Raw genomic sequence first — 23,088 nt, forward strand, 5'->3', positions numbered from 1 at the left:
GTCATCCCCTGGCTCTGTAGCCCTTTTGTGTAAGTGCCTGGCAAGGGTAACGTGGGGCTGTGCCTGGGAGCACAGCTGCGACTCTGCTGGGGAGGAAGCAGGGCCAGGGCAGCTCTGCCCTCCCCGATCCTCCCCTGGGGCTTCTTCAGCCGTGGGGACACGCACCCCGAGGGCCTCTGTTGGCCTGACCCTGCTGCAGGGGCTCTCTTTCCCCACTGACAGTGGAGATGGCCAGTTTTTTGAGCTCCTTTCTGCCCAGCTGCCTCCCCTCCCTCCTCTTCCTCCTCCAGCTGTCTTCCAGCTCTGCAGGTAAGATTTCTCTTTATTCCTGCCCTGGGGAGACCCTGAGAACAGGAAGGCTAGTTCCCTGGGCTCACCTCCTTCAACTCACCCTCAAGTTGCCATGCAAGTTATCTTTTCGAAACATAGATGTGCTGACATGGTTCCCCTCAGATACCGCCAGTGCCTCCCTACAGCCTTCAGAAGGAGACCCAAATCCATCATGCGACCTTAACTCAGGGCTCTCCTTGAACTTGGTCTTACCTATCTTTCCAACTTTGCTTTCTCACCTATCAAATGGGGAATATCATAATAACAGCCTCTTGGAGTTGCTGTCAGGGTTCAATTAGATAAGGTATATATAATATGCTTAGTTGTGCCTATCCCATGGTAAATCATGATAAATGTTTGTTGAGTTGTAGTGTCTCATCATGTTTGAGAGTTCTGTCTCACACTATCAGGCACTAATAAGTTTTTACAGAGGATCCCTGCTCTCTGAAGACAGATTCCCAATCTCAGGGAGCTGCCTAACAGAGAAGGCTCAGAACATATACTCCCTCGGGAAATGGCTGCAGGTCTAATGGAGAAACTAGCTTCATCTTCTAGTAGCTCCAAGGCTGACAAGGAGATATATCCCACAGAGGAGAAAAGACTGGGAACATGTACAGGGCAGGGTCCAGGAGCTGTAGAGAGGGCTGAAGATACAGAGGAAAAGAAGGAGGAAAGAAGGAAAGAAGATCCTCCACCTCTAGGGTGGAAGATCTCAGAGGAGAAGAATTTGGGACCAGGGTGTGAACAAATACAGAGGGCTGAGAAGTGATGGAGAGGTGGTGGTGGAGGAACGACCAAAGCAAAACCTCGAAGGGGAGAAGAAGGATCAAGTTGGCCAAGACTGAACAGGGAGGCCCATGGGACAGTTAAACTGCAAGATACTGGACCACATTCCAAGGTGGGACCTAAAGGTTGGGATGACCACATGCTAGAATGTTCTGTCCAGGGAACTCACGGTATCTCTATAACCAGAGACCTTTAAGAAAAATTGAGCTTCTCCCTGGCTCTAGAATTCTATTTAAAAATCAAGTGTCTTCTTTCCCTGTTTAGAAGCAGCCCTTCCCATGAAGGGTTTGTTTGTCAAGGTTCCCTCTGATGCTCAGTTTCTTTTCTTTTGTGTCTTGGATAGGACAGTTCAGAGTAATGGGACCAGGGCAGCCCATCCGGGTGCTGGTGGGGGATGAAGCGGAATTGCCCTGTCGCATATCTCCAGGAAAGAACGCTACAGGCATGGAGGTGGGATGGTACCGACCCCCCTTCTCCAGGGTGGTTCATCTCTACCGAAATGGCAAGGACCAAGATGAAGAACAGGCGCCTGAATACCGGGGCCGCACGGAGCTGCTGAAAGAGACTATTGGGGAGGGAAAGGTGACCCTCAGGATCCGGAATGTAAGGTTCTCAGATGAAGGAGGTTTCACCTGCTTCTTCCGAGATCATTCTTACCAAGAGGAGGCAGCAATAGAATTGAAAGTGGAAGGTGAGTAGTGTCTATAATAGTAGGTATTGTCTGTTGGGTGGCCAGGACGTCCCTTTGAGCCTTCAGTCATTCTCTCAATTGAGATGAGATCCTTCAACCCAAACAGCTCATTCCTGGGAATTAACTCCATAGAGATACGCACATCAGTATCTCTGGGAATTCATATGCTCACATTGTCCGTTACATCATTATTCTGTAATGATGTAAGGAAGCCAGAATCAGAGTCCGTGCCCATGAGCAGGGAAGTGACTGAGTAAACACTGTTACCCACACAGTGAATATCATGCAGCCATTTAAAAGATTGTTGTAGGACCATTCCAGACAGCTTGGAGGCATTTTACAAGGTATTGTTGAGTGATAAAAGCAAGCTACAGAATCTAGGGAACAAAAAATTTATCCATTTATATAAAAGTGTGTATATAACATGCACATTTGTGGGTACGTATAGAGAACCTTTAAAACTTTTTAAATAGAAAAAATGAAAAATGTAGGCAGCAAAATCCAAAATAATCCATTTGTGATTATTTTGTGCTACTAGAGGGGAATATTACTTATCTGAAAGATAATCAAAGTATCCAAGTGGACCTTCTCCTTTCTTGTTTTGCTTTGGATTGTCTTTTCATTTATTTGTTATAAACAAAGGCCTTATTCCTAAGGAGTCAAACCCTATTACAGTGAATTCCTCATTTGATGTGTTTGTGGTGTTTTATTAGATGAGGAACATTATTAAACAATATATTCCTGGTAAACATCGTTGCAAGGAATTAAACAAGTAGAACTAATGTCTGAATATAATCATAAAAAGAGATGTTACCTATAGATTTTACCTCCACTGATTCCTTTCTCCAGAATTTCATTTGTGGTATGTTTGGCTTTTTGTTTGTTTGGGGGTTTTTTGCCGTACGCGGGCCTCTCACTGGTGTGGCCTCTCCCGTTGCGGAGCACAGGCTCTGGACGCGCAGGCTCAGCGGCCTTGGCTCACGGGCCCAGCCGCTCCGCGGCATGTGGGATCTTCCCGGACCGGGGCACGAACCCGCATCCCCTGCATCGGCAGGCAGACTCTCAACCACTGCGCCACCAGGGAAGCCCTGTGGTATGCTTTATGTGAGGGATGACTTTGAAATTTATTTTTTTGTTTTATCCCCGAGGGGTTAAGACACGGACAAGGAGGGGGAGATTTGAAAGTTAATTGCTATTTAATTGAGGAACAAAAATATTCTGAGGCCTGGGCCTCAGGTCATTTCCCTTCCCTCCTCCCCACCTGCTGGGCAAACATCAGACAATTGATCACTTTTGTATCTCAAGGGCCACTGTTGCAGTACTGGGACCAGAAGACGGCATTGTATGCAGGATAACAAAGCACTATTTCTAGAGACGGATCTCAGGGATGTGAAAACAGCTTTGTGTGTCACAGAATGTTCTTCATACAGCTGTTTACACTGGGGGATTTTTACCTGCAAGGAAGTCTGATAGTGAGGATCTCTCTGGTTTTCCGATTTTCCTCATTCCTGTTCAGTAGCTTCCAGGCTCAGTAACTGCCTCCCCAAGTACATCCCCACCCCACCCCAACAAGCAAACAAACAAACAAATGAACTGCCTGGGGAGAAAGTTTTCCTTTCGGTGGATTTCCACATTCCCACCCTCTTCTCCTTTCTCATAATCTGCATGCCTAAGAGTCTTTTAAAAAAGAGAGTTTAATGATGGACCACCCACCTAGCGTGAGGAAGCTGAGACAAATTTAGGACTGAAATGCAGTAACTATGTGATTGCCAGGTTTCAGGTGTAATTACCTCACCTCTTTCTCTAAAGAGTTTCTAATCTCTCCTTCTAACTTTGTATTTTTCTTGTCAGTTTTGTGATTTTATTACTAGTTGTCTCTAAACCTTTCTTAAAACTCTTCATTATGAAACTTTAAAACATATACAGAAGTAGAGAGATTATTATAATGAGCCTCCAAGTTCCCACCACCTGACTGCAACAGTTATGACCCAAGGACAGGCCACCTGTTTCACTAGACCCCACTCATCACCATCCTCCCCAAATGAATTCCTCCGGCAAATCCTAGGCAGCATTATTGTGTCATTGCTAAATCCTCAAAACCGTATGTCTCGAATAGAAAAACTCAAAAACAAAACAAAATCATAACCAAAATACTATTATTACAACTTTAAAATTTAACAAAAATTCTTACCAATACTCAGTCTGTGTTCACATTTTTATGATTGTTTTATAAATATATTTTTACAGTTGGTTTGCTTGAATCCAACCCAAACAAGATCCACAGGTTGGTATTCGCCCTGTAGAGTTTCCCACGATCTAGATTTTGCTGATTTCATTCCCACGTTGTTTAATACAGTGTTCCATACCTTTTATTTTCTGTAAACTTATAGATTAGGATATGAACAATCAGATTCAGGTTCGATTTATTTTGTCAAGCATATTTCATAGGTGATGCTATATACTTCGTTCATATCACTTTACATCAGAAGTCTCATAATATCTCTTTTTCTCTCTTTTTGTGATCCTAACCCTTTGTTAAAATATAAAAGGTGTACAAAAAAAGGAACTAAAATATGTAATTGTTAAACATGTTGCTCCAGGTAACTTCCAATGAGAACTTTGAAAGTAGAGCTGGCTGTGTTTTCTTCTGGGGAACACAGTAACAGACAAGAGCCTGAAACCGCAGCTTGAAGGATGGTATTTATACCTAAGAAACCAGTTTGATGTTGTTTGCTGTGACTTAGTGCCTACCCTGATGGCAGTATCTTTATCTAGCCCCCTAACGCAGAGAACAAGATGTCAAGGGCCGGCCCTGAACATTGAGATTATACAGGGAAAGCTTTGGGGCACTGAGCCGACTCGAGAATGGGCAATAGATGGCGCCAGAGAGCCAAAGGTCATCCCCTGTCTATCTTTCCCACTCCATGTCCGCTCAGTTACCAAATCCGGCGGATCTTACTTTCTCAAAAGCTCCAGAAGAAAGGTTCTTAACTCTTCTTTGTGTCATGCACCCTTTTGTCGGACCGGTAAAGTCATGAACCCCTTCTCAGAAGGATATTTGAAATGCATAAAACATACTTGTACTGAAATACAGTTATCAAAATATTAAAGTAAGATATGGGGTGGCCCTAATAATAGTGTCATTTCAAAATGAACATAAGTGACATTTTGAGATTTCTGTACCGTGATATGAAAATATTTGTGATTTTTAGGGATGACAAAGTCTCAGGTTCTGTTCATATTGTTGTGGAGTGTTTCCTACAAACATAATTGAAAGAAACACTAAATTTCAGCTTAAAGTTTGCTGAAAATACGTATTTTTTTCCTATTTAAGTTCACCTTGACTTCCTACACTGCCACCACTGTCCTAGGCTCATGTGTTTTACTTTCACCATTACCATGGCCTCTTAATTGACTGCCTTCGACCCCCTCCTCCAGTCCTGCAGTCAGTAAATCAGACCTTGTCACTCCTCAGCATGAAATGCTTCAGTGTACCCCGTGACCTTGAGGATCAGATCTAAGTCCTTTTCGTGGTTCTCAGAACTCTCCAAGACTGGCCCAGTATACAGCCTCGACTCCTGTCATTCTAAACCACTGGCCCTTCCCAGAAACAACCACTTACTTTTCCTTTAAACCTAAGCTTAGGTGTTAGTTCTGAGTCATCTTCTTTGATCCTGACTCATGGAGCTGTGGGCACTGTGCTGGGTGTTGATGACGCAGTGCTGGGCCCCCCGGTTCTGCCTTTCAGATCCCTTCTACTGGATCAACCCTGGAGTGCTGGCGCTCATCGCGGTTCTGCCTGTGCTCCTCCTGCAGATCACTGTGGGCCTTGCCTTCCTCTGCCTGCAGCGCAGACTCAGAGGTACAGGCTGGAGGGTGGCTGGCTGGGGACCCTTCCCTGAAGTCCCTGGTCTCTTGGAGCTTGGTCAGCTAACGTTTATTTTTGAGGGACTTCTGGGTTCAGAACTCCATAACGACAAGTTTTACATCCTACCGAATGTAAATATCATTTAGATAATAGGGCCTTTCATTTCCCTATGAGGTAGGGCTGATATATAATAGCCCCATTTTAGAGAGGAAGCAACTGAGGCCTGGAGTGGTTCAGAGATTTATTCAAGCTGGCACAGCTTATAAGTGGCAGAGCTCAGGCCTAAACCCCTATCTTCTGGCCCCTGAAACATACACAGCAGCTTATGCAACTGGGGGAGTGTGAGCTTCAGAATCAGGCAACTCTGTGCTACTAGGTTTAAATAAAGATACTGTAAGTAAAAGTCCCTACCACATAGTAGGTGTTGTTTCCTCCTTTTCCATCCAACACTGAGGACATGGGTTCAACCGTCTGAAGCTCCTCTCTTGTGCCCAAGAGCTTTCATTTTGAGACTTCTCCCCGCCACCAAGCATTCTCAAAGCCAAAGCCCTCAGGGCCTCCAATTCTCCTCCGCCTCCCATTCCTAAGAGGATAAAGCAGCAAGGATGGCTTGGAGTATATGAAAGGGGATATTGGTGGGATCTTCTCTTCCCTTGACCTCATCCCAGATACTCAGTTACCTCTTCTCCCACATGAGAAAGGTCTTCAGCCCACATGGCTGAGCAGAAAGAACCTGATCAGTGGAGTTGGCCAGCCTGGGTTTAGATCCAGTTCAGACAATGACGGAACTCTCCAAGCCTCAGTTGCCTACTCTGAGTCAAGTAGAGATAACATCCTCCCTCCTACAAGTTATGGGAGGATTAAAGGGGATAGTGTTATGTAAAGCATCTAGTACAGAGCCGGTCACAAAGCAGCGGCTCAACTAAAAACTTAGTTCCTTCCTTCCTCATTCAGATGCGAAGTAGCTTTAGATTTACTAAGTGACAACCCAGCGGGGTGGAGTGACCTTGTGAACTGAGAACCAGCAAGAAAAGGAGCAGAGAGCAGTGGGGGCGGTAATAAAACCTTAGATTCGTTTGGGGCATTGGTGAACATCGCTGTCTACTGAGCTTCTCCACTTTCTTTAACCCAATATTTAACCCAGGCAATAGCCAGGGAATGAGCCTGAACTCCTGCTTTCAAATCTGGTGCTCTTCTCACTCTAAGGGAGTTCATGGGCTACTGAGAAACAACCTGCACAAAGGCCCAAGGCAATGGGTGTGGAGGGGCCCCATCTAGTGCCTGAGCTGGAACTAAAAATGTCGCCTTTTTCTATTTTAGGAAAACTTCCAGCAGAGATGGGTGAGTTCCAGGCACCTTCCCTCCCTATGCCTCCCTCCAGGTCTTCTGGTGTAACTGAAATGGTCATTTTCTCAGACCATCTCTGCCTCTGTCCCAATACCCTGTGCTCCCTTCAGGCGGGAACTTCACTATTAAAACTCCTATAACCAGTCATAGAGTCTCATTCCTCTTCCCTGCCTTCAGCCAGAGTAGAAGTAAAATCCTACAGCTTCCTTTCCTCCATCGTGCATCACTTACAATTTAAAGTGACTAAATAACAAAGGCTCAGAGGAGAAAAGATTGTTTCGAGTGCCATACTAATAATCCCTTTCCATTTGTTCTTTCAGAGAATCTCCACCGGACTTTTGGTAAGTCCTGGGGTACCCAGCCCCCCAGGTCAGCTTGGTGCTTCACTCGGCTCCTGTTACCTGGGGATGTAAGGACCCCTGGCTTCTGGTTGGTTTCCTCGCTCTTGTTCTTTCTTTGAATGTCATCATCTGCACCTAGGATGGGTTAGATAATAGCAAACACTTACATTACGCTTTCATGTACCTGGCACTGTAACAGCTTCCCAAATGTTAACGTTCTGGGAATTACAAGTACTTTATGTACATTACTTCTTTTTTCAGGAATTACAAAGGGGAGGTAAACAGATCCTTTGCACATCAACTTGATGTCTAGTTGGGGAGGTGATACATATACATAAATTACTGGAGAACAAAGTACATATACATCACCGACAACTCACAGAGGAAGGAGTTTTCACAGTACAGAATGAGTAACTACATGTGACTCCTCAGGGAAGGCGACTTGGGGGAAGAGTGAAGACATCAAACCCCACTAGAATGTTGGCCTGGACTTCCTGGTGGTCTACTGGTTAAGACTCTGCACTTCCACTGCAGGGGGTGAGGGTTCAATCCCTGGTGGGAGAACTAAGATCCCGAATGCCATGCAGCAAAAAAAAAAAAAAAAAGAATGTTGGCCCTAGGACAAAAAAAAAAGAATGTTGGCCCTAGGACATCTGTCCTTTTTATTCACTGCAGATTGTCCAGTGCCTAACGACAATGCCTACAATAGAAGGGCACCCAAATATTTGTTGAACGGGTGTTGCAGAAATTATAAGATGGTCCCTGCTCTGAGCAGACTTCCTGAACAGCCTCTCCTCCTGAGGCTGGAGGTGCCCCTGGCTCCACGCTAGCATTTAATCAGTGTGCAGGAAAAACAACACACATAGTCTGCAACTCAAAGGGAAGGAGCAGGATCTTTGTTTTACAGGATTCAAAAAAACAAAGGTCTTAACTTTTTGTACTCTTTGGCAATCTGGTGAAGCCTCATGGACCCCTCCCTTCCCAGAATGTTTTGAACTGTACACATAAAATATAACACATAGGATTACAAAGAAAACCATTGTTTTGAAATAGTTTTCGAAATATAAACCAATTTGTGATAAAGTAACAAATGTACATTAAATAATATACACTAAATACAAAATATACATTAAATAATAAAATGTAGCAGCAGGTCTAATAATTTGGTGATTTCAAAATATTGATAAACAGTATACTGAGATTTCTGCAACAACTTTCAAGGGAATGTTTCCATTGGTGATAAAGTCACAGGTACTGCCGATAACTGGTTTGTTAGCTACATTTTTAGTGTAAGAAAATGCTAAATTCAGTTTGAAGTTAGTGAAAATAAAAATGGAATGCTTTTCTCATCCAAATTCATGAACTCCCTGGACTCTATCCACAAACTATTTTGGAACCCAGGTTAAGAACCTCCCCCCTCCACCACCCAAAATAAACCCAATAATAAATGGAGAGGGGTGGGTGGGACACAAGGGGGAACACATGTTAATCCTGTTTGTTCTGTGGCAAACGATTCAGATCCCCACTTCCTGAGGGTGCCCTGCTGGAAGATAACCCTGTTTGTAATCGTGCCATTTCTCGGACCCCTGGTGGCCTTGATCATCTGCTACAACTGGCTACACGGACGACTAGCAGGTGCAGTGCTGGGGCAGCAAACAGGACCACTGGGCAGCAGGGGATCAAGCCAGCCCTGAGTGGGAAACATAAAGAGGGTGGATGGAACCAGGGCTCAAGATTCAGAGCTGGAATTTCCTTCCTGCTCTGTCCACATGGCCAACTCCAGGCTCCTCAGAGAATCCATAAAGAGCCACTTACTGAGATCTGTGGGGTCCCTTAGTGGAAAGGGGGGGGTGACTATGAATTCCACAGGGAGGATGTGGGAGGAGTTAGTCATCTTCCACTCATCACCTATTTCTCTTTGTTTTCAGGGCAATTTCTTGAAGAGCTAAGTAAGTTTTCTTCTCTTTCTTATAAGCTGAGAGCAAAAAAAAAAAAAAAAAAAAACAAGGAAAGCAGCAAGGGGAAGAGGGGGCTACTGAGGGAGCAAAATCCCAAAGGAAAGGAAGGGCTGGTGAGCCTGGCTGGAGGGAGGATTCCTCCTCCACCTTCGTGCTCCAAAGCAAGAATCCCACTCCAGCTGGCCTCCTTTCTCAATTGTTCCCTACAGCAGCTGCCCTGGGCCTCCCCTCCAAGGCCAGATGACTCCACAGGGCTTTCTTCTCCCTGGTGTGACAGTTTCATGACAGAAACTGTTGACAGCTTTTTCAAGTCATTTTCTCCTCCTTCTAGGAAACCCCTTCTGAACGATGTCGCATCTTGGCAGGGTGGAGAAGAGCCTGGTTGGCCCAAAGACTGGTCCTCGGGGATGTCACATCCATCAAGTTGCACTCACTGGCCTCTTTGCTGTGGGGACATTCCAATCTGCACTTGCAGGAACGCTCTGAATTCCAAATAGGATCAACTTCTCTTCTGTCATCTACTTTGTCTCTCCCTTTCCCCAGCTCCTTCCTTCCTCTCCCCCTTTATGCTGCCCACATATTTCTACTCCTTGGTCTATCTTCCATCTGGAAGCCCTCTCTGGTTACAGCCAGGCAGCTGCTCTTCTCTCCATCAGAGGGCACCTGTGCTGCAGAGTAACACAGACAAGAGGGTCTCTGCCATGAACCTCCTCACTGCAAATTATAGCACACCAACTTTGCAAATGGTGGTCGTTTCTTCCAAGATCTCAGCCCTGCTGGGAAGGAGCAGGAAAAGTCCAAAACATCCAAGACAGCGCCAAGTGACCTGCAGAGTGAGGACATGGGGAGCCCTAACCAAAAACAGGAGATGGGGAGAAACCCGCAAAACACTGGCCAGAGCTCCATCTTGCCCCCGCAGCCTACCAAGGTGCCAGGGGAGCAAGGGGTGAGAACTGGGCCACACACCTGCTTTAAAATGCCTCCCTTCTACATCTGGCCCAGATGGGTCCCTCACACTCTCTCCCCCACTCATCTTTTTTCTCCCATCTTCATATCTATTGGAGTGTCCACTGTTGTCTTCAACAACTACTACTTGATGGTCTGTCAGACACAAAGAAACAAGCTGGGTGCTAATTAATAATACTACAAGTTTCCATGTGCCACCTCTTGTCCCTTTTCCTTTCTGTGCTTCCTTCATTATTCCTTCACCTCTCTCTTCCTCTACCCCAGTCTCCTTACCCTGGAGGTTAGCCCTCAGGAAAACCAAACAGAGAAAGACCTTGGGTGGAAAGGCCATTTATTTACATTCCAAGACCTTCACTGCCTTATCTGCTTTCTTTCCTCTGCTGCCTTCTCCCCTCCCTTCCTTCCCTCTCCTGAGGGTATGGATCCAGGAGAAAGATCCGTCTCCTCCCCTGCCACAGTGGGCGCATCGGGAAAGAAGCCAAGCGACTGACCCAGGATCGCCCAGCATTTATGGGGACTGCCCAGGCAGAGCCCCTTGCCCCTGTAGCCCCCCCAGTGACCCAAAAGGTCCTCTTTCTCCCCAAAGCAGACGTCGCAGATAGGGCAACAGTAGAGCTTCTGCTTCCAGTGAGTCTGCTGGTGCCTGACCAGCCCAGAGAATAAAGTGAAGGACTTGCCACAGTGGAAGCAGCAGTTGGACTGCTCTGTGAAGTGGGCCTTCTGGTGGCTGGAGAGACAGCTTTTCTTGCTAAAAGTCAAGGGACAATGAGGGCAAGAGAAGACCTTGAGTCTTGAAGGCTTTCCTGGGTGAGAGCTGGACTTGGCATCCAGGCAGGCGGTTCTCGTGTTGGCTGCCTGGGTCCTGGTCACAGGCTCTGTAGTTGTAACGACTGGGCGCTGAGCCTTCCCAGTGACTACCTGGTTCTTGGTTGCAGGTGCCGGGCTCCTGTCTATAGATGGCTGGGTCTGAGCCTCGGGACCGGCGGTTTTAAATGAGGGTCCTTGGGTCCCGGCCACTGGTGCATTGTTTGCAGTTGCCAGCCCCTGGAATCCAGCTGTGTTGTCTGGAATCTTCAGGATATGCTTCTGGTTTCCAGCCCCCAGCTCCTGGCCTTGGTGTATCTTTTGGTGGCGTTTGAGCTCAGACTGGTCCCGAAAGCACTTCCCACAGAAGGGACATGAGTGGGGCCGGTAACCCAGATGGACACGGCGGTGACGGCTCAGTCCAGAAGCATCACAGTAGGTCTTGTCACAGAGCGAGCAGCAGAAGGGCCTCTCCCCAAGGTGCTTGCGCCGGTGGTAGCTGAGGTCCTTGGGGTTCAGGAAGGACTTCCCGCACTGGCCGCAGCTGTGAACAAACTGGTGGTTGTAGAGGCTGGAGCGCTTGCTGAAGCACCTGCCACAGGTATGGCAGGTAAAGGGTGGCCCAGCCCAGGATGCTGGGAACACTGCTGTCCTGTCCAGGGACCCAGCTGGAGCAGAGGATGGGCCTGCTCTTCTGCAAGCAAGGGAGACCTTCTTGTCATCGCTATTTCCCTCATCTCCCAAACTCTGACTCTGTTCTTGAAGTTCCTCTCTCTTGCCTCCTGTAAGGAATGAGGAAGAATAGCGAGATTCACCATGACAACCCCGACACAAGCTCTCAGTCCAAGCTACTTCCCCTCTTTCTGCCCTCCCTCCCCCCCCCCCGACATTCACACTCACTCTTAGACCTCAGAGGCCAGAGATAAGAATAAACTTTGGGGTTTTCCAATTAAAAGCAAATAAAAATTTAACTGGAATCTTCCAAAAATATCAGAGATCAAAATTTTAACCACATTTCTTGAAATCCATTTCCTTTCATTTTTTTTTTTTAAATTGAAGTATAGTTGATTTACCATGTGTGTTAATTCCTCTCATTTTCAATTTTGTTCGTACTCCCAGACACCCCAGATACCTACAGGTGACCTCATAATATATCATGCAAATTGGGACGCTTGAATGACGGGAGGTGCTATTAACCATCAAGCTAGGATGAGAAGCATAAACCAGGACTGTCCTGGCAAACCAGGTGTGTGGTCAGCTCAGACTTAAATTTCTCTCAAGTCTTTATTCTACTCTTAAGAACAAGTCTCCCCTGCTCCAACTCAGCATCAAGCTCATCTCCCTTCCCTTTCTTTTCTTTTGGAAAAGACTCTAAAAAAAAAAAGGAAAATTTATTTACTTATTTATTTTGGCTGCGCCAGATCTTAGTTGCAGCATATGGGATCTTTTAGTTGCGGCACACGTGTGGGATCTAGCTCCCCACCCAGGGATCAAACCCGGGACCCCTGCATTGGGAGCATGGAGTCTTACCCACTGGACCACCAGGGAAGTCCCGGAAAGGACTTTTTAATCAAGGCGGTATCACTGACATAAGCAACTGACATGGAATCTCTCCATCTCTAGAAACTGAAGATATTCATTTGTCCTGAATGCTTTAGATACTCATCTTCTTGAAGCCAGGGCACTTGAGCAGATGAGGTCAAGGTTTCTTCCAGCTCCACGTCTGACCAGGCAGGAAGGATGCAGGCTCGGGGCGGGTATGCAGACCCCGATCCTCTTAGTCATTTCTATCCTCCCAAGGCATGTCCTGGGTCCTTTTCACCCTCCTCTCTCCTTTGCAATTCTTACCTGAATGAAGGCCTTCTCCGTTTGGGGGACGGAGACCTGCTCTCCACTGTTTCTCTTCTTGTTCAAACTTGGCGATCAGGTCTGGATTAGACAGAAAGATTCTGACTGGGGAGTGGGAAGGAGAGGAAGAGTTGGAGTCCCAGGCTCGGCCCCTTCACACCTGATGGGGATAACAGGCTACCTTCTTCCGTTATCTTTGGTTTAAGAGCCATAATCTGGGACACTTAGGTGCAGGGAGGAGACACGCAAAAGGCCAGCTCTTAACAAAGTGCCTGGTATATAATAGGAGTGACTCAGTAAATACTAGTTGGATGAATAAGCAGATTTGCATACTTTGAGAACATTATCGTCATGTCACAAGCCTTATCTTTGCCTTCATGCAAGCTTTCATTTCTTCTTTCACCCTGAGCCTAGTAACCCAGATCTTGCATACCTGGAACGTATAGAACCAAGGATCAGTGAAGCTAATTGTGAGCTGATCTACCTGCCCAGGGAAACAAGATGTCCCAGAGGCCTGGGACAGAGGGCTTGTGAGGAACCCCAGCCTCTTACCCACAGACATCAGGTTTCTGAAGGTCTCTGACATAACGTCCTGGTAGAGGACCCTCTGACTGGCATCTAGACATTCCCACTCTTCCTGGTTGAAATTCACTGCCACATCCTCAGAGGTGACTGGCTTCTGGAAGAACAGGAGAGATTCAGAGAGTCTGTATATAGACAGACAGACATCCTGTCTCAAGATTCAGACAACTAACAGAAAAAGAAAAACATGGAAGGAAGGGAGAAATAGGAAAAGACAAGTACAAAGCCAGCAATTTTAATGTACAGACAGGAAAGGAAGGATGGAGAGGAGGGAAGAACAATGTGGGGGGAGAAAGGAGGGGTATATACTGAATATAAGTAGGAAGAACGCAAAGGAAAAAGGCTGCCACTCTGATGAATTTCAGCAAGGACTCCTTGAAGGATGCCAGGGTGGTGTGGAGTCTGAAAAAAAGTCCTTGAAACCCCTTCTCCTGAGTGCTGTTTATCTTGGAACACTCTTGAGATTCCATTTGTTCTGTAGACAGGATAATGGATGAAAGAGCTCCTGGAGTCCAGGACCCAGCCCCTCCCTCTGTCTCTCGCTTGGTCTCCTCACCTTCACCCATGCCTTCCACCAGCATTCTCCCTTCACGGCTTCCTGCAGGGCCTCCTCATCCACCTGAGGGAGCAGCTTCTGTACAGGTTCAGTTGGCTTCAGCAGGTCAAACACCACCTCTTCCCTGATGTCTCTTTCTAGCTTTATCCACTCCTGGTCTGGCCCCCAAGGCTGACTGGGCTCCTTCCTGGGGCTATCTACCTCCCAGTGACTGAGCAGAGGGGGAGACTTTGAAAAGGCCCCAGGGTTTGATGTGGCCTCCAGTGGCAAAGGTATCTGCTCCAGGGGGCTGTCTTCCTTTTTTGTCCTGCTGTCCAAATTCTCCTCTTTCACAGCTGAGAACATCTTTGATTCTCTCCAAGCCTAGGCCACAGAGTTCAGGAACCTGGTCACCCTCGGCTCAGGAGCCGCTGTTCAGTAATGCCAGCTTGGGGCTTGGAAGGCGTCGTCTGCCTTCTGCTTCACCTGTTTCTAGCCGCTGGCTGGTGCCCACCTCTAGGAACCTGAGGTCAGAGAGAAATCGTATCAGCAAGAGGGGGAGTGAGTGAGGAACAGCAGTTTCCTAATTTGGTCAGGGAACACCAAGAGTTACTGAACTCCTGCTTTGTACCTAAAACCCCTCAGCACTGCCCCATGAGGTAACAATTAATGACCCCATTTTAAGGAACCTAAAGTAGAGATGCTAAGTAATGTGCTCAAGGATACTCCCGGTCCACAGCAGAGTCTGTGTTCAAAGCCTTGACTCTACCACTGAGGACATGATTGCCACTGTCCCAAAGCCCTCTCTAGAGCAACATCACGGTATTCTGGAAAGAAAGCATGTGCCTGAGGTAACCATCCCTGGATCTGCCACAAACCACCTTGTACAAGTTTCTTCATTCTGATCTGGTTTTATTGGAAAGTAAGATTAAAGGAGACTCTCTAAGATCCCATCCAGGACCCAAAAATATACGATTCTGTGGATTTTTAATACATACAGATACTTGTAAAGAATGATAATGGAGGGACTTCCCTGGTGGTCCAGTGGTTAAGAGTCTTAGCTCTCACTGCAGGGGGCATAGGTTTGATCCCCGGTCCAGGAACTAAGATCCCACATGCCTTGAGGCATGGCCAAAAAAAAAAAAGAATGATAATGGTAACGACCCAACAGCAAATGCTTCTGCAGGGCTCCCAAGGAGCCCGGCGCTGGGCTGCCTGCCCAGCCCAGGAAGTTCCTGCTCTGCCCACACGTGGCTGAACTCCCACCTCCTCCTACTGACAGCCACTCACCCCGCTTCTCCTCCCTCCAGATGGAATGAAAAGAATGAAGACATAAAAACCTGTTGACTTTCTTCCTTTCACTTCTTTGAAAGGTGGTAGAATTGAAAATGCCAGCAAGGAAAAGGGCATTCAACAATGGAGTTAGTGAGATAGCTAAAAAGAAAGCTGACAGGAAAGGTGCATTCCTGGGAGGTGAAGTTGAGTCCCTCCTTCCCTCCCTCCTTTCCTTTCTTTCAAGACCATCCACAATCATCGCGTGAGAGGGGCAGGTCTGGAATATTCTCCTACTCTCCAGCCAAACACAATGAAAGTAACACTTCAAAACAGTCTCAGTAATAGTATAGTCTCAGTAATAGTATCCTCAAGGTCCTGGCTTTCCCGTTCTCCCGCAGGAAAGACCCACCCCTGTCAGTCATTCTCAAAAAGCATTTGCTGCAGGTGGTAGCCTGAGGCCCTCGGTCCAGATTCTAAGCTGGTTCTCTGGTTTGGGAAGGGAGCATGACTATGGAGACTGAAATTTCTGGCAGCTGCTGCCTGCCTCTGGCACTTTTATCTCGATAGTACTTTCTACATCCACACGCCCCAGAGCTCAAGCCGGCTGGGCCACGAGGGAAAGAGGCTGGATATAACTCAACAGACTTTCGGCGCAGACCGGTTTATCTGTTCCCGGCCCGTCCCTGCCCTTCCAGAATGTAAATTCCTCGAGGGAATGTGTCGCCATTTTCCAGTTCTCTGAGTCCACCCAATCTCTCTCTAACCCCAAACCCGTCCATGGTTTCCCATAGCAATTCTGAGAACGACCGAAATCCCCACCACACCTGCCAGGCTTCGTGGGGTCCGCCCTCGCCTCCCCCCACCGTGGTGTTCCAGCCACTATTGTTTTCTGCCTTTCGGCCAAGCAAAAAGACCCTCGGGCATTAGCCCTTCTCACCCGGTCTTCGGGTCTCTGCTCTGTCCTCAATGACCCTTTGCAGCTCCTGCCCAGCTCTGCCGGACCAGATCGCGAGCCCACAGGGCGTACCTCCCGTCACTGCGCGCCCAGCCCCACACTCCGGTCTCGGGGCCTCCCGCGGGCAGGGACGGAGAGTTTCGCTCACCACTGCGTGGCACGCTCGTTAATACCCACTGGTTGGGGTTTCTGTGCGCTGAACTGGTCCCGTTGACTGGGACGGCACTGCCCGATGCCTGTCTGCCCCGAAACTTCGTTGCTGGGATCCCGACTTTTTCAGCACGTGCCAGGAGCCCGTCCTCTTCGCCGAGTCCCCCACGCGGCCGGAGTGGTCGGCGCCCTGGGCCATACCCTAACCCAGGTTTCCCCATGGGCCCCAGGGGTTGGAAGCTCCCCCAAGATGCGGGGCGCGATGCTCCCCTCGCCTGCCGAGGTCAGGGGCGGAAGGTTGCGGCACAAAGACCCTTCACTAACTTCCACCACCGCGAGCTCAACTACCCTCTGACCTACTCACCCGCCGCTGCCGAGGACCGGGACTTTGGGACGTAGGGTTTCCGAGGGGCCAGCAGCGAGCCCGCTCCACTCCAGCGCACGTTTAGGCTGCCCAAGACCCCGTCCCGGCCCCACCAGTGCCTGGCGCCGGCCTCGCTCTCCTCGCCGGTTTCCGCAAGGCCACCGTGCACCCTGTCGGGTTAAGCTTGTGGGCCCGCCAAGGTCAAGAGTTCACAGTCTAGGAAGCTTAAAAGGAAGAGGACTCGCCCCGCCCCACTAGCCCATTCCTCCTACCAATTGCAGCCGCTGGTCCCACCTAGCGCTCGGATCTCATTCCCAGTCTTAATTTAGTCTTGGGGGGGTAAAAAGGATTGAATTACCTCTGATTAAAACACATAATCACCAACCACCATCACCTAGAGCCCAAAGGAGAAAAATGAGACCTTTACGCGCTCCCAGAAAGAGACTTGGAGGCACAAAGCACCTTAAAAAAGCAAAGCAGGGGTTTCTGGTGGCACAGTGGTTGAGAGTCCGCCTGCCGATGCAGGGGTCGCGGGTTCGTGCCCCGGTCCGGGAAGATCCCAAGTGCCGCGGAGCGGCTGGGCCTGTGAGCCATGGCCGCTGAGCCTGCGCGTCCAGAGCCTGTGCTCCACAACGAGAGAGGCCACAACGGTGAGAGACCCGCGTACCGCAAAAAAAAAAAAAGCAAAGGTAGGACTGCACTGGTGGCACAGTGGTTAAGAATCCGCCTGCCAATGCAGGGCACAGGGGTTCGAGCTGTGGTCCAGGAAGATCCCACATGCCATGGAACAACTAAGTCCGGGGGCCACGACTACTGAGCCTGCGCTCTAGAGCCTGCGAGCCACAACTATTGAGCCTGTGCTCTAGAGCCCACAAGCCACAACTACTGAGCCCGTGAGCCACAGCTACTGAGCCTGTGCGCCACAACTATTGAAGCCCGCGTGCCTACAGCCCGTGCTCTGCAACAAGAGAAGGCACCACAAGGAAGAGAAGCCCCTGCTTGCTGCAACTAGAGAAAGCTTGTAAGCAGCAAGGAAGACCCAATGCAGCCATAAATAAATAAAATAAAATAAATTAATTTAAAAAAGAGGGAAAGAAAGAAAAGTGAAGGCAAACCACTGCGACTTAAATGGTGACAGCAGACAGAGGTAGGGGAGCAGAGAGGATATGTTCAGGTCAAGTTCTACTTACCTTGGCCACTTACCCAAACCCAGTTTGACCTTTATCAGTAATGCCTTTTTTTTTTTTTTTAAATCAGCTCAACGGAAATCACATTTATTTCCTTTCCACTTAATTAGCATTTACCATATACCATTTTGTATCATGATCATACTTTTTTTTTTTTTTTGCGGTACGCGGGCCTCTCACTGTTGGGCCTCTCCCGTTGCGGAGCACAGGCTCCGGACCCGCAGGCTCAATGGCCATGGCTCACGGGCCCAGCTGCTCCGCGGCATGTGGAATCTTCCCGGACCGGGGCACGAACCCGTGTCCCCTGCATCGGCAGGAAGACTCTCAACCACTGTGCCACCAGGGAAGCCCCTATGATCATATTTTATATTTCACATTGGCACGGGGGTTTTGCAATTTACAAAAAAAAAACCTTGTAAACATAGCCTCCATTAAATCCCCACAAACATCTTGTGAGGTTGGAATTTGTTATTCTGCCTTCACAGATGAGGAAACAGGCTCAGAGATGTTGAGCCTTGCCAAAGCCCACATCTGGCTGTACTGGGACAGGAAACCAGACCCCCTGATTTCAAGTCTGTACACTGGAGTCTTGGATCCATGGTTAGTACTAGATGGCTGGCAGATGCAGGTTTTAAATCTCTTAGTGTTCCCAAGGTACCTGACCCTGTGATCTGCCCTTGTGGACAGACCATTCATGTGGGTGGGCTGAGGAGGCTCCCACAGGGTCAGATGGAGACAGTAGTCTGGTGGAGATGGTGATGGAGGCAGCCTGTGCTCAGTGGCACCCCTTAGGGTTCTGGACCTGCCACCTTCCTAACATGGTTACCGGGTACACTCATCTTGAAAAGCAGCATCAGCTTGCTACTGGGCTCCTATCGAAACTAAACACCCGACCCATGGAGGCCTTCTGACACTCTAGCTTAATGCTCACATTTGGGGGTAGGTCAACTTGGACTCAACTTCTAACAAAGTGGGAAGGACCCAATAATCCTCATTTGGAAATGGTAAATTTAAGGATGTGGCCTGGCTTCAACATCTCTACTTTACATGGAAAATTGGCAGATATCCCTCTGCGAAAAACTTTATCCCCTACTCTGCCAACTGAAGCAAAGCTGCTGGTTCCATGGGGCTCTCAGTTCACAGAGATTCCCCTAAATGCCCGGCCCTGGTTCACTGTGGTTCGGCTAGGCTGAAACCCAGCGCTGTCCCTGGCTGATGCAGCCATTCAACCTCATTGCCAGTGATGCAGAGCCAAAAATGGATGCTGTCGCTCCTCTTGGTGGGCAGAACACAAGGCCATTTCATAGCTCTCGCCAATAACCTCTTTGATCAACCTTCCTATAATTTTACTGACTCTTGTGCTGTTGCCTACCTATGTGGTATGCCACTTGAAAAACTAGACTGGTGAGACATCTGTCTTTGGAGCTGCAAACTGTGGAAATAAACCATAACTGCTTATCTAACCATCTGAGTCACTCAGGTGAATGCCCACAAGAAGAGCGTGGTTGCTGATGGAATTGACTGGAATCAAGCTGCTGATGGAAACATGTTTTGTGAAGACAGTCCCCACTGCTGCCTGAGTTGATCATCATACTAGACGTGGCAAGACATTCACCATCATAGACTGGGCACAAAGTAAAGAACTCAGTTTCTGATTTGGACTTGCAATTACTGCCAAAAGTTGACTTGTCTTACGATGAGGGAGGCCACATAGCAAGGGCCATTGTCCTCATGTGCTCCTGGCAGATGGACTTCATTGGCTCTTTGACCCCCTCAAGGGCTATCAGTGGTGCCTCACCACTGTTGACACTGTAGGGTACAGTGCTGCTATTCTAGCCCAGCCTTCTCCATCCATACCATTGTGCCCCTTGAAACTAATCTGTGCCATGTGTTTGGCCTCCCAGAAAACACAGCAATGGTTTGCCTTTTATTTGCCTATGCTAAATGGCCTTGCTGATCTGCTTACCATCCCCCTTGAAGGATAAAATGTACTCCTGTTCAACCTTACTGTAATTTGTAGTGCTACTCCAATGAAAGACTTTATAATCAGTTCTATTTAAAACAACACACCAACCTTGTACACCTTATATCCTGAGGCTCAATTTTCAAGCCGCTATGACTTCCATGTTTAAAGATAATATCAGGTATGCTTTAATGAGTTCAAATTCTTATCTCATGTAACTGACTCAGTATGAGGGTTATAGTAATTATCTGCTTTGTCTCCTGCCCCTGTGACCTGATAAGCTCTGTTTCTATTTTGGACTTTCTTAACCCTCCACTATTGGTTCAACTCAGACTTGTCCCATCCCTAGTGGAACCCAATTCAATAGTTCTACGTCCTGGATTTGTCAGTGCTTCTATTCCTATTCTTGTGTTTTATCCTGAGTCTTATAACTGTTTGTTTATCTTATTCCTTTGGTACCCTACTCCAGTTCCTTAAATGGGTTCCATTGGTTCCCTTGACTGATCTCCAACTTCTAAGGACTGTTACTCTTCCTTGGCCTCTTGTTTTCTGTGTCATGCGTTCTTACACTTGAATTGTTGATCCCTCTTGCTGCCAAATGCCTGTCAGCTCTTCTGCCTGCTGTTGGCACCTTCTCCTTTTCGTTCCACCCTTAACTGTCCATTGGATTTAGCCACACGGAGCTCTTTGCTGATGACTCCGTAAAAAGGGATTTGGTGGATTGATGGGCACTGAAACTAGAATGCAGGGAGCTGGTATAGACTTTCTAAGGGACGTGGCTTTAAAGGAGTGCAAAGAAATAGCATAGTAGCTTATTTATCCTTTTTTCAAATTTTTTTGGCTGCACCACTCAGTTTGTGGGATTTTTCCCTGACCAGGGATTGAACCTGGGCCCTCAGCAGTGAGAGCACAGAGTCTTAACCACTGGACCATCAGGGAATTCCCACATAGTAGCTTATTTAGATGGGAGAGATTTGAGTACATTTATAGGTCAAAAGGATGGTCCAGCAGTGAATATCTTCATGGTAAACAATTACCAACAGTTATATATTAGGTTACTTTTCAATCCCACTCAACTCAAAGGCTGTATCATTACCCTATTGATTTGAATTTCTAAGTCTTTTGCCTCTGCATCCTGAGGAAGCACATCTTTGCAAGGTATAAAATCTAAAGCTGCAACATGACGATGGAAGACCAGAGAACAGATAGGACAAAAAAGTCTGCATGAGGCAAATCAGGTGGGTAGGAATGAGATTTTCGTATGTGTCCTGGTCAAATTCCAGAAGGAGCAAAGGGAGGGCTAGTTTCTGAACCCAATTTAAGCAACTTCAGCCACCTCATTTCCACACAGAATTTGCCTACAGTGCTTTTTGAATCTCTTCATGGGATTAAGGAGCATCTCAAATATAAAGGAAACTAAACTTATACTAATGTAAGTGAGCAGTGATCTATTATACCTGCAAATATTGTCAAAGACAGAAAACAGATTGTGGGGTTGAAGTCTAGAACACAGGAGTTATATTTATCTAGTGCCATGCTATACAATACAGCAGTCACTTGCCACATGTAGCAATTTAAAATTAATTCAAATTAAGTAAAATTAAAAATTCAGTTCCTCAGGTGTACCAGCCACATTTCAAATGCTCAGTAGCCACATGTGGGAAATGGCTACTGTATTGAAGAGCAAACCTATAGAACAGTTATATTATCGCATAAAGGTCTATGGGACAGTGCTGATCTAGCAATATCCTTGGTAAAGGGTGTCCTGTTAATACAAAAGGGTGGGCAAAGGATTATCACAACTTAAGTATAATATTCCTTAGGTCATCCAGTTTCCATTTCTCTGATTCTCTACTCACCAATTCTGAACCCCAAATTTCCCAACTTTTGGAGGACATCTATTTGAGAGAAGGTGAGTTTGGTTACCTATGAGCGAATCCAAACATTGGGAAGGTCTTGCTTAAGTGGGTGACTGAAAGTGACAAAATATGGAGCTGGAAGTAACATGAGAGATTACTACACTCCATTCTCTGACCTCCTTCCTCCTCACCCTGCTCACCTAGGCCAGGTTAGATGTCCCTCCTCTGTACATACCTGTGCATACCTCTATCATAACCCTATTTTATTATCTGTTTTTAGAGTGATCTATGCCACTAGTTGTAAACTAGCCAAGGGCAGGGATATCTCTTTATTCATCTCAGTAACTAACAATACCTGGTACATAGGAGGTTCTCAAGCTTAAGTTTCTCATACAGAGAAATTGTATGGTACAGTTAGACTTTTATGGCCTGGTTAGCAGTTCCCTGATAAAGGTATGAATGGAAGATAAAAGACCACATAGTGACCTATAGCAGTCTCATCAAGATAACCTTTGAGGTTGCAGGCAGGGGGACTGGAAGAGGCAGATTAGAACAACTCCTTATTCATCATCTTTGTCCAACCCAGGTCTTTCCAACTGGGAAACCCAGCATTTATGAAACATCTAATATATGCTAATGCTTCACAAAAATGAAATTCTCCTATAAATGCTATGAACTATTATTTTCCCACTCTACAGATTAGGAATGAGCATCAAAAAGGATAAGCAACTTGAACAAACACAAGGCAACTAAAAATAGCCAAGCTAGTTTTAAAATCCAGAACTGACACTTCTGTATCAGATATAAATGGGAAAATAGTCACTGAACCCTGTAGAAGAGAACTAGCATTAAAAAAAAAAAAAAAAAGGGGGCTTCCCTGGTGGCACAGTGGTTGAGAGTCCGCCTGCTGATGCAGATGCAGGGGACACGGGTTCGTGCCCTGGTCTGGTAAGATCCCACATGCCGCAGAGCGGTTGGGCCCGTAAGCCATGGCCGCTGAGCCTGTGCGACCGGAGCCTGTGCTCCGCAACAGAAGAGGCCACAACAGTGAGAGGCCCATGTAGCGCAAAGAAAAAAAAAAAAAAAAAAAAAAAAAGGTTAATTTAAGAGACATGACTTTATCATGAAATCACTGAATCTTTTATTTTTCCTATTTGACTTCTCATAAAGGGTGGTATAGTTAAGAATCTTCTTTGATATGGCTTGATAATTGTACTGTCTTCTCTATTCTGAGATTTTTCCATAAGAATATTCACTTTAATCCGACTGCTACTGCATG

The 23,088-nt window shown here is 47.1% G+C and overlaps 2 protein-coding genes and 1 non-coding gene across 6 annotated transcripts in view; 1 reads left to right on the forward strand and 2 right to left on the reverse strand.

Moving 5' to 3' along the window:
* Positions 1-9,666, forward strand: MOG (myelin oligodendrocyte glycoprotein). Of its 2 annotated transcripts, XM_027099534.1 has the most exons (8): positions 1-309; positions 1,460-1,807; positions 5,556-5,669; positions 6,996-7,016; positions 7,343-7,363; positions 8,882-8,998; positions 9,292-9,312; positions 9,653-9,666. In XM_027099534.1, exons 1-8 carry the CDS (start codon positions 228-230, stop codon positions 9,664-9,666), a joined length of 738 nt encoding a protein of 245 aa, XP_026955335.1. In that variant the 5' UTR covers positions 1-227. The 2 variants fall into 2 exon arrangements, with proteins under 2 accessions (XP_026955335.1, XP_026955336.1); XM_027099535.1 differs by lacking the exon at positions 8,882-8,998.
* Positions 8,388-23,088, reverse strand: part of ZFP57 (ZFP57 zinc finger protein) — a 20,293-nt gene continuing 5,592 nt past the window's right edge. For 2 of the 3 annotated variants that reach the window (XM_027099532.1, XM_027099531.1), the window contains exons 3-6: positions 14,078-14,580; positions 13,492-13,618; positions 12,940-13,020; positions 8,388-11,873 (exon numbers count right to left, since the gene is read on the reverse strand). In XM_027099532.1, the coding sequence (XP_026955333.1) occupies positions 10,639-11,873; positions 12,940-13,020; positions 13,492-13,618; positions 14,078-14,422 (1,788 nt within the window). In that variant the 5' untranslated portion in view covers positions 14,423-14,580 and the 3' untranslated portion in view covers positions 8,388-10,638. Of the gene's footprint in view, positions 11,874-12,939; positions 13,021-13,491; positions 13,619-14,077; positions 17,355-23,088 lie in introns of those variants that run through there. The other variant, XM_027099533.1, reaches the window with a different exon arrangement.
* On the reverse strand, positions 20,817-20,889 carry TRNAE-CUC (transfer RNA glutamic acid (anticodon CUC)). The gene has a single exon. It is a non-coding gene; the product is annotated as a tRNA-Glu (tRNA).

The sequence above is a fragment of the Aethalodelphis obliquidens genome, unplaced genomic scaffold, assembly GCF_003676395.1.
Source record: "Aethalodelphis obliquidens isolate GAN/ISIS:26980383/991018 unplaced genomic scaffold, ASM367639v1 scaffold133, whole genome shotgun sequence".
Lineage (NCBI taxonomy): Eukaryota > Metazoa > Chordata > Mammalia > Artiodactyla > Delphinidae > Aethalodelphis > Aethalodelphis obliquidens.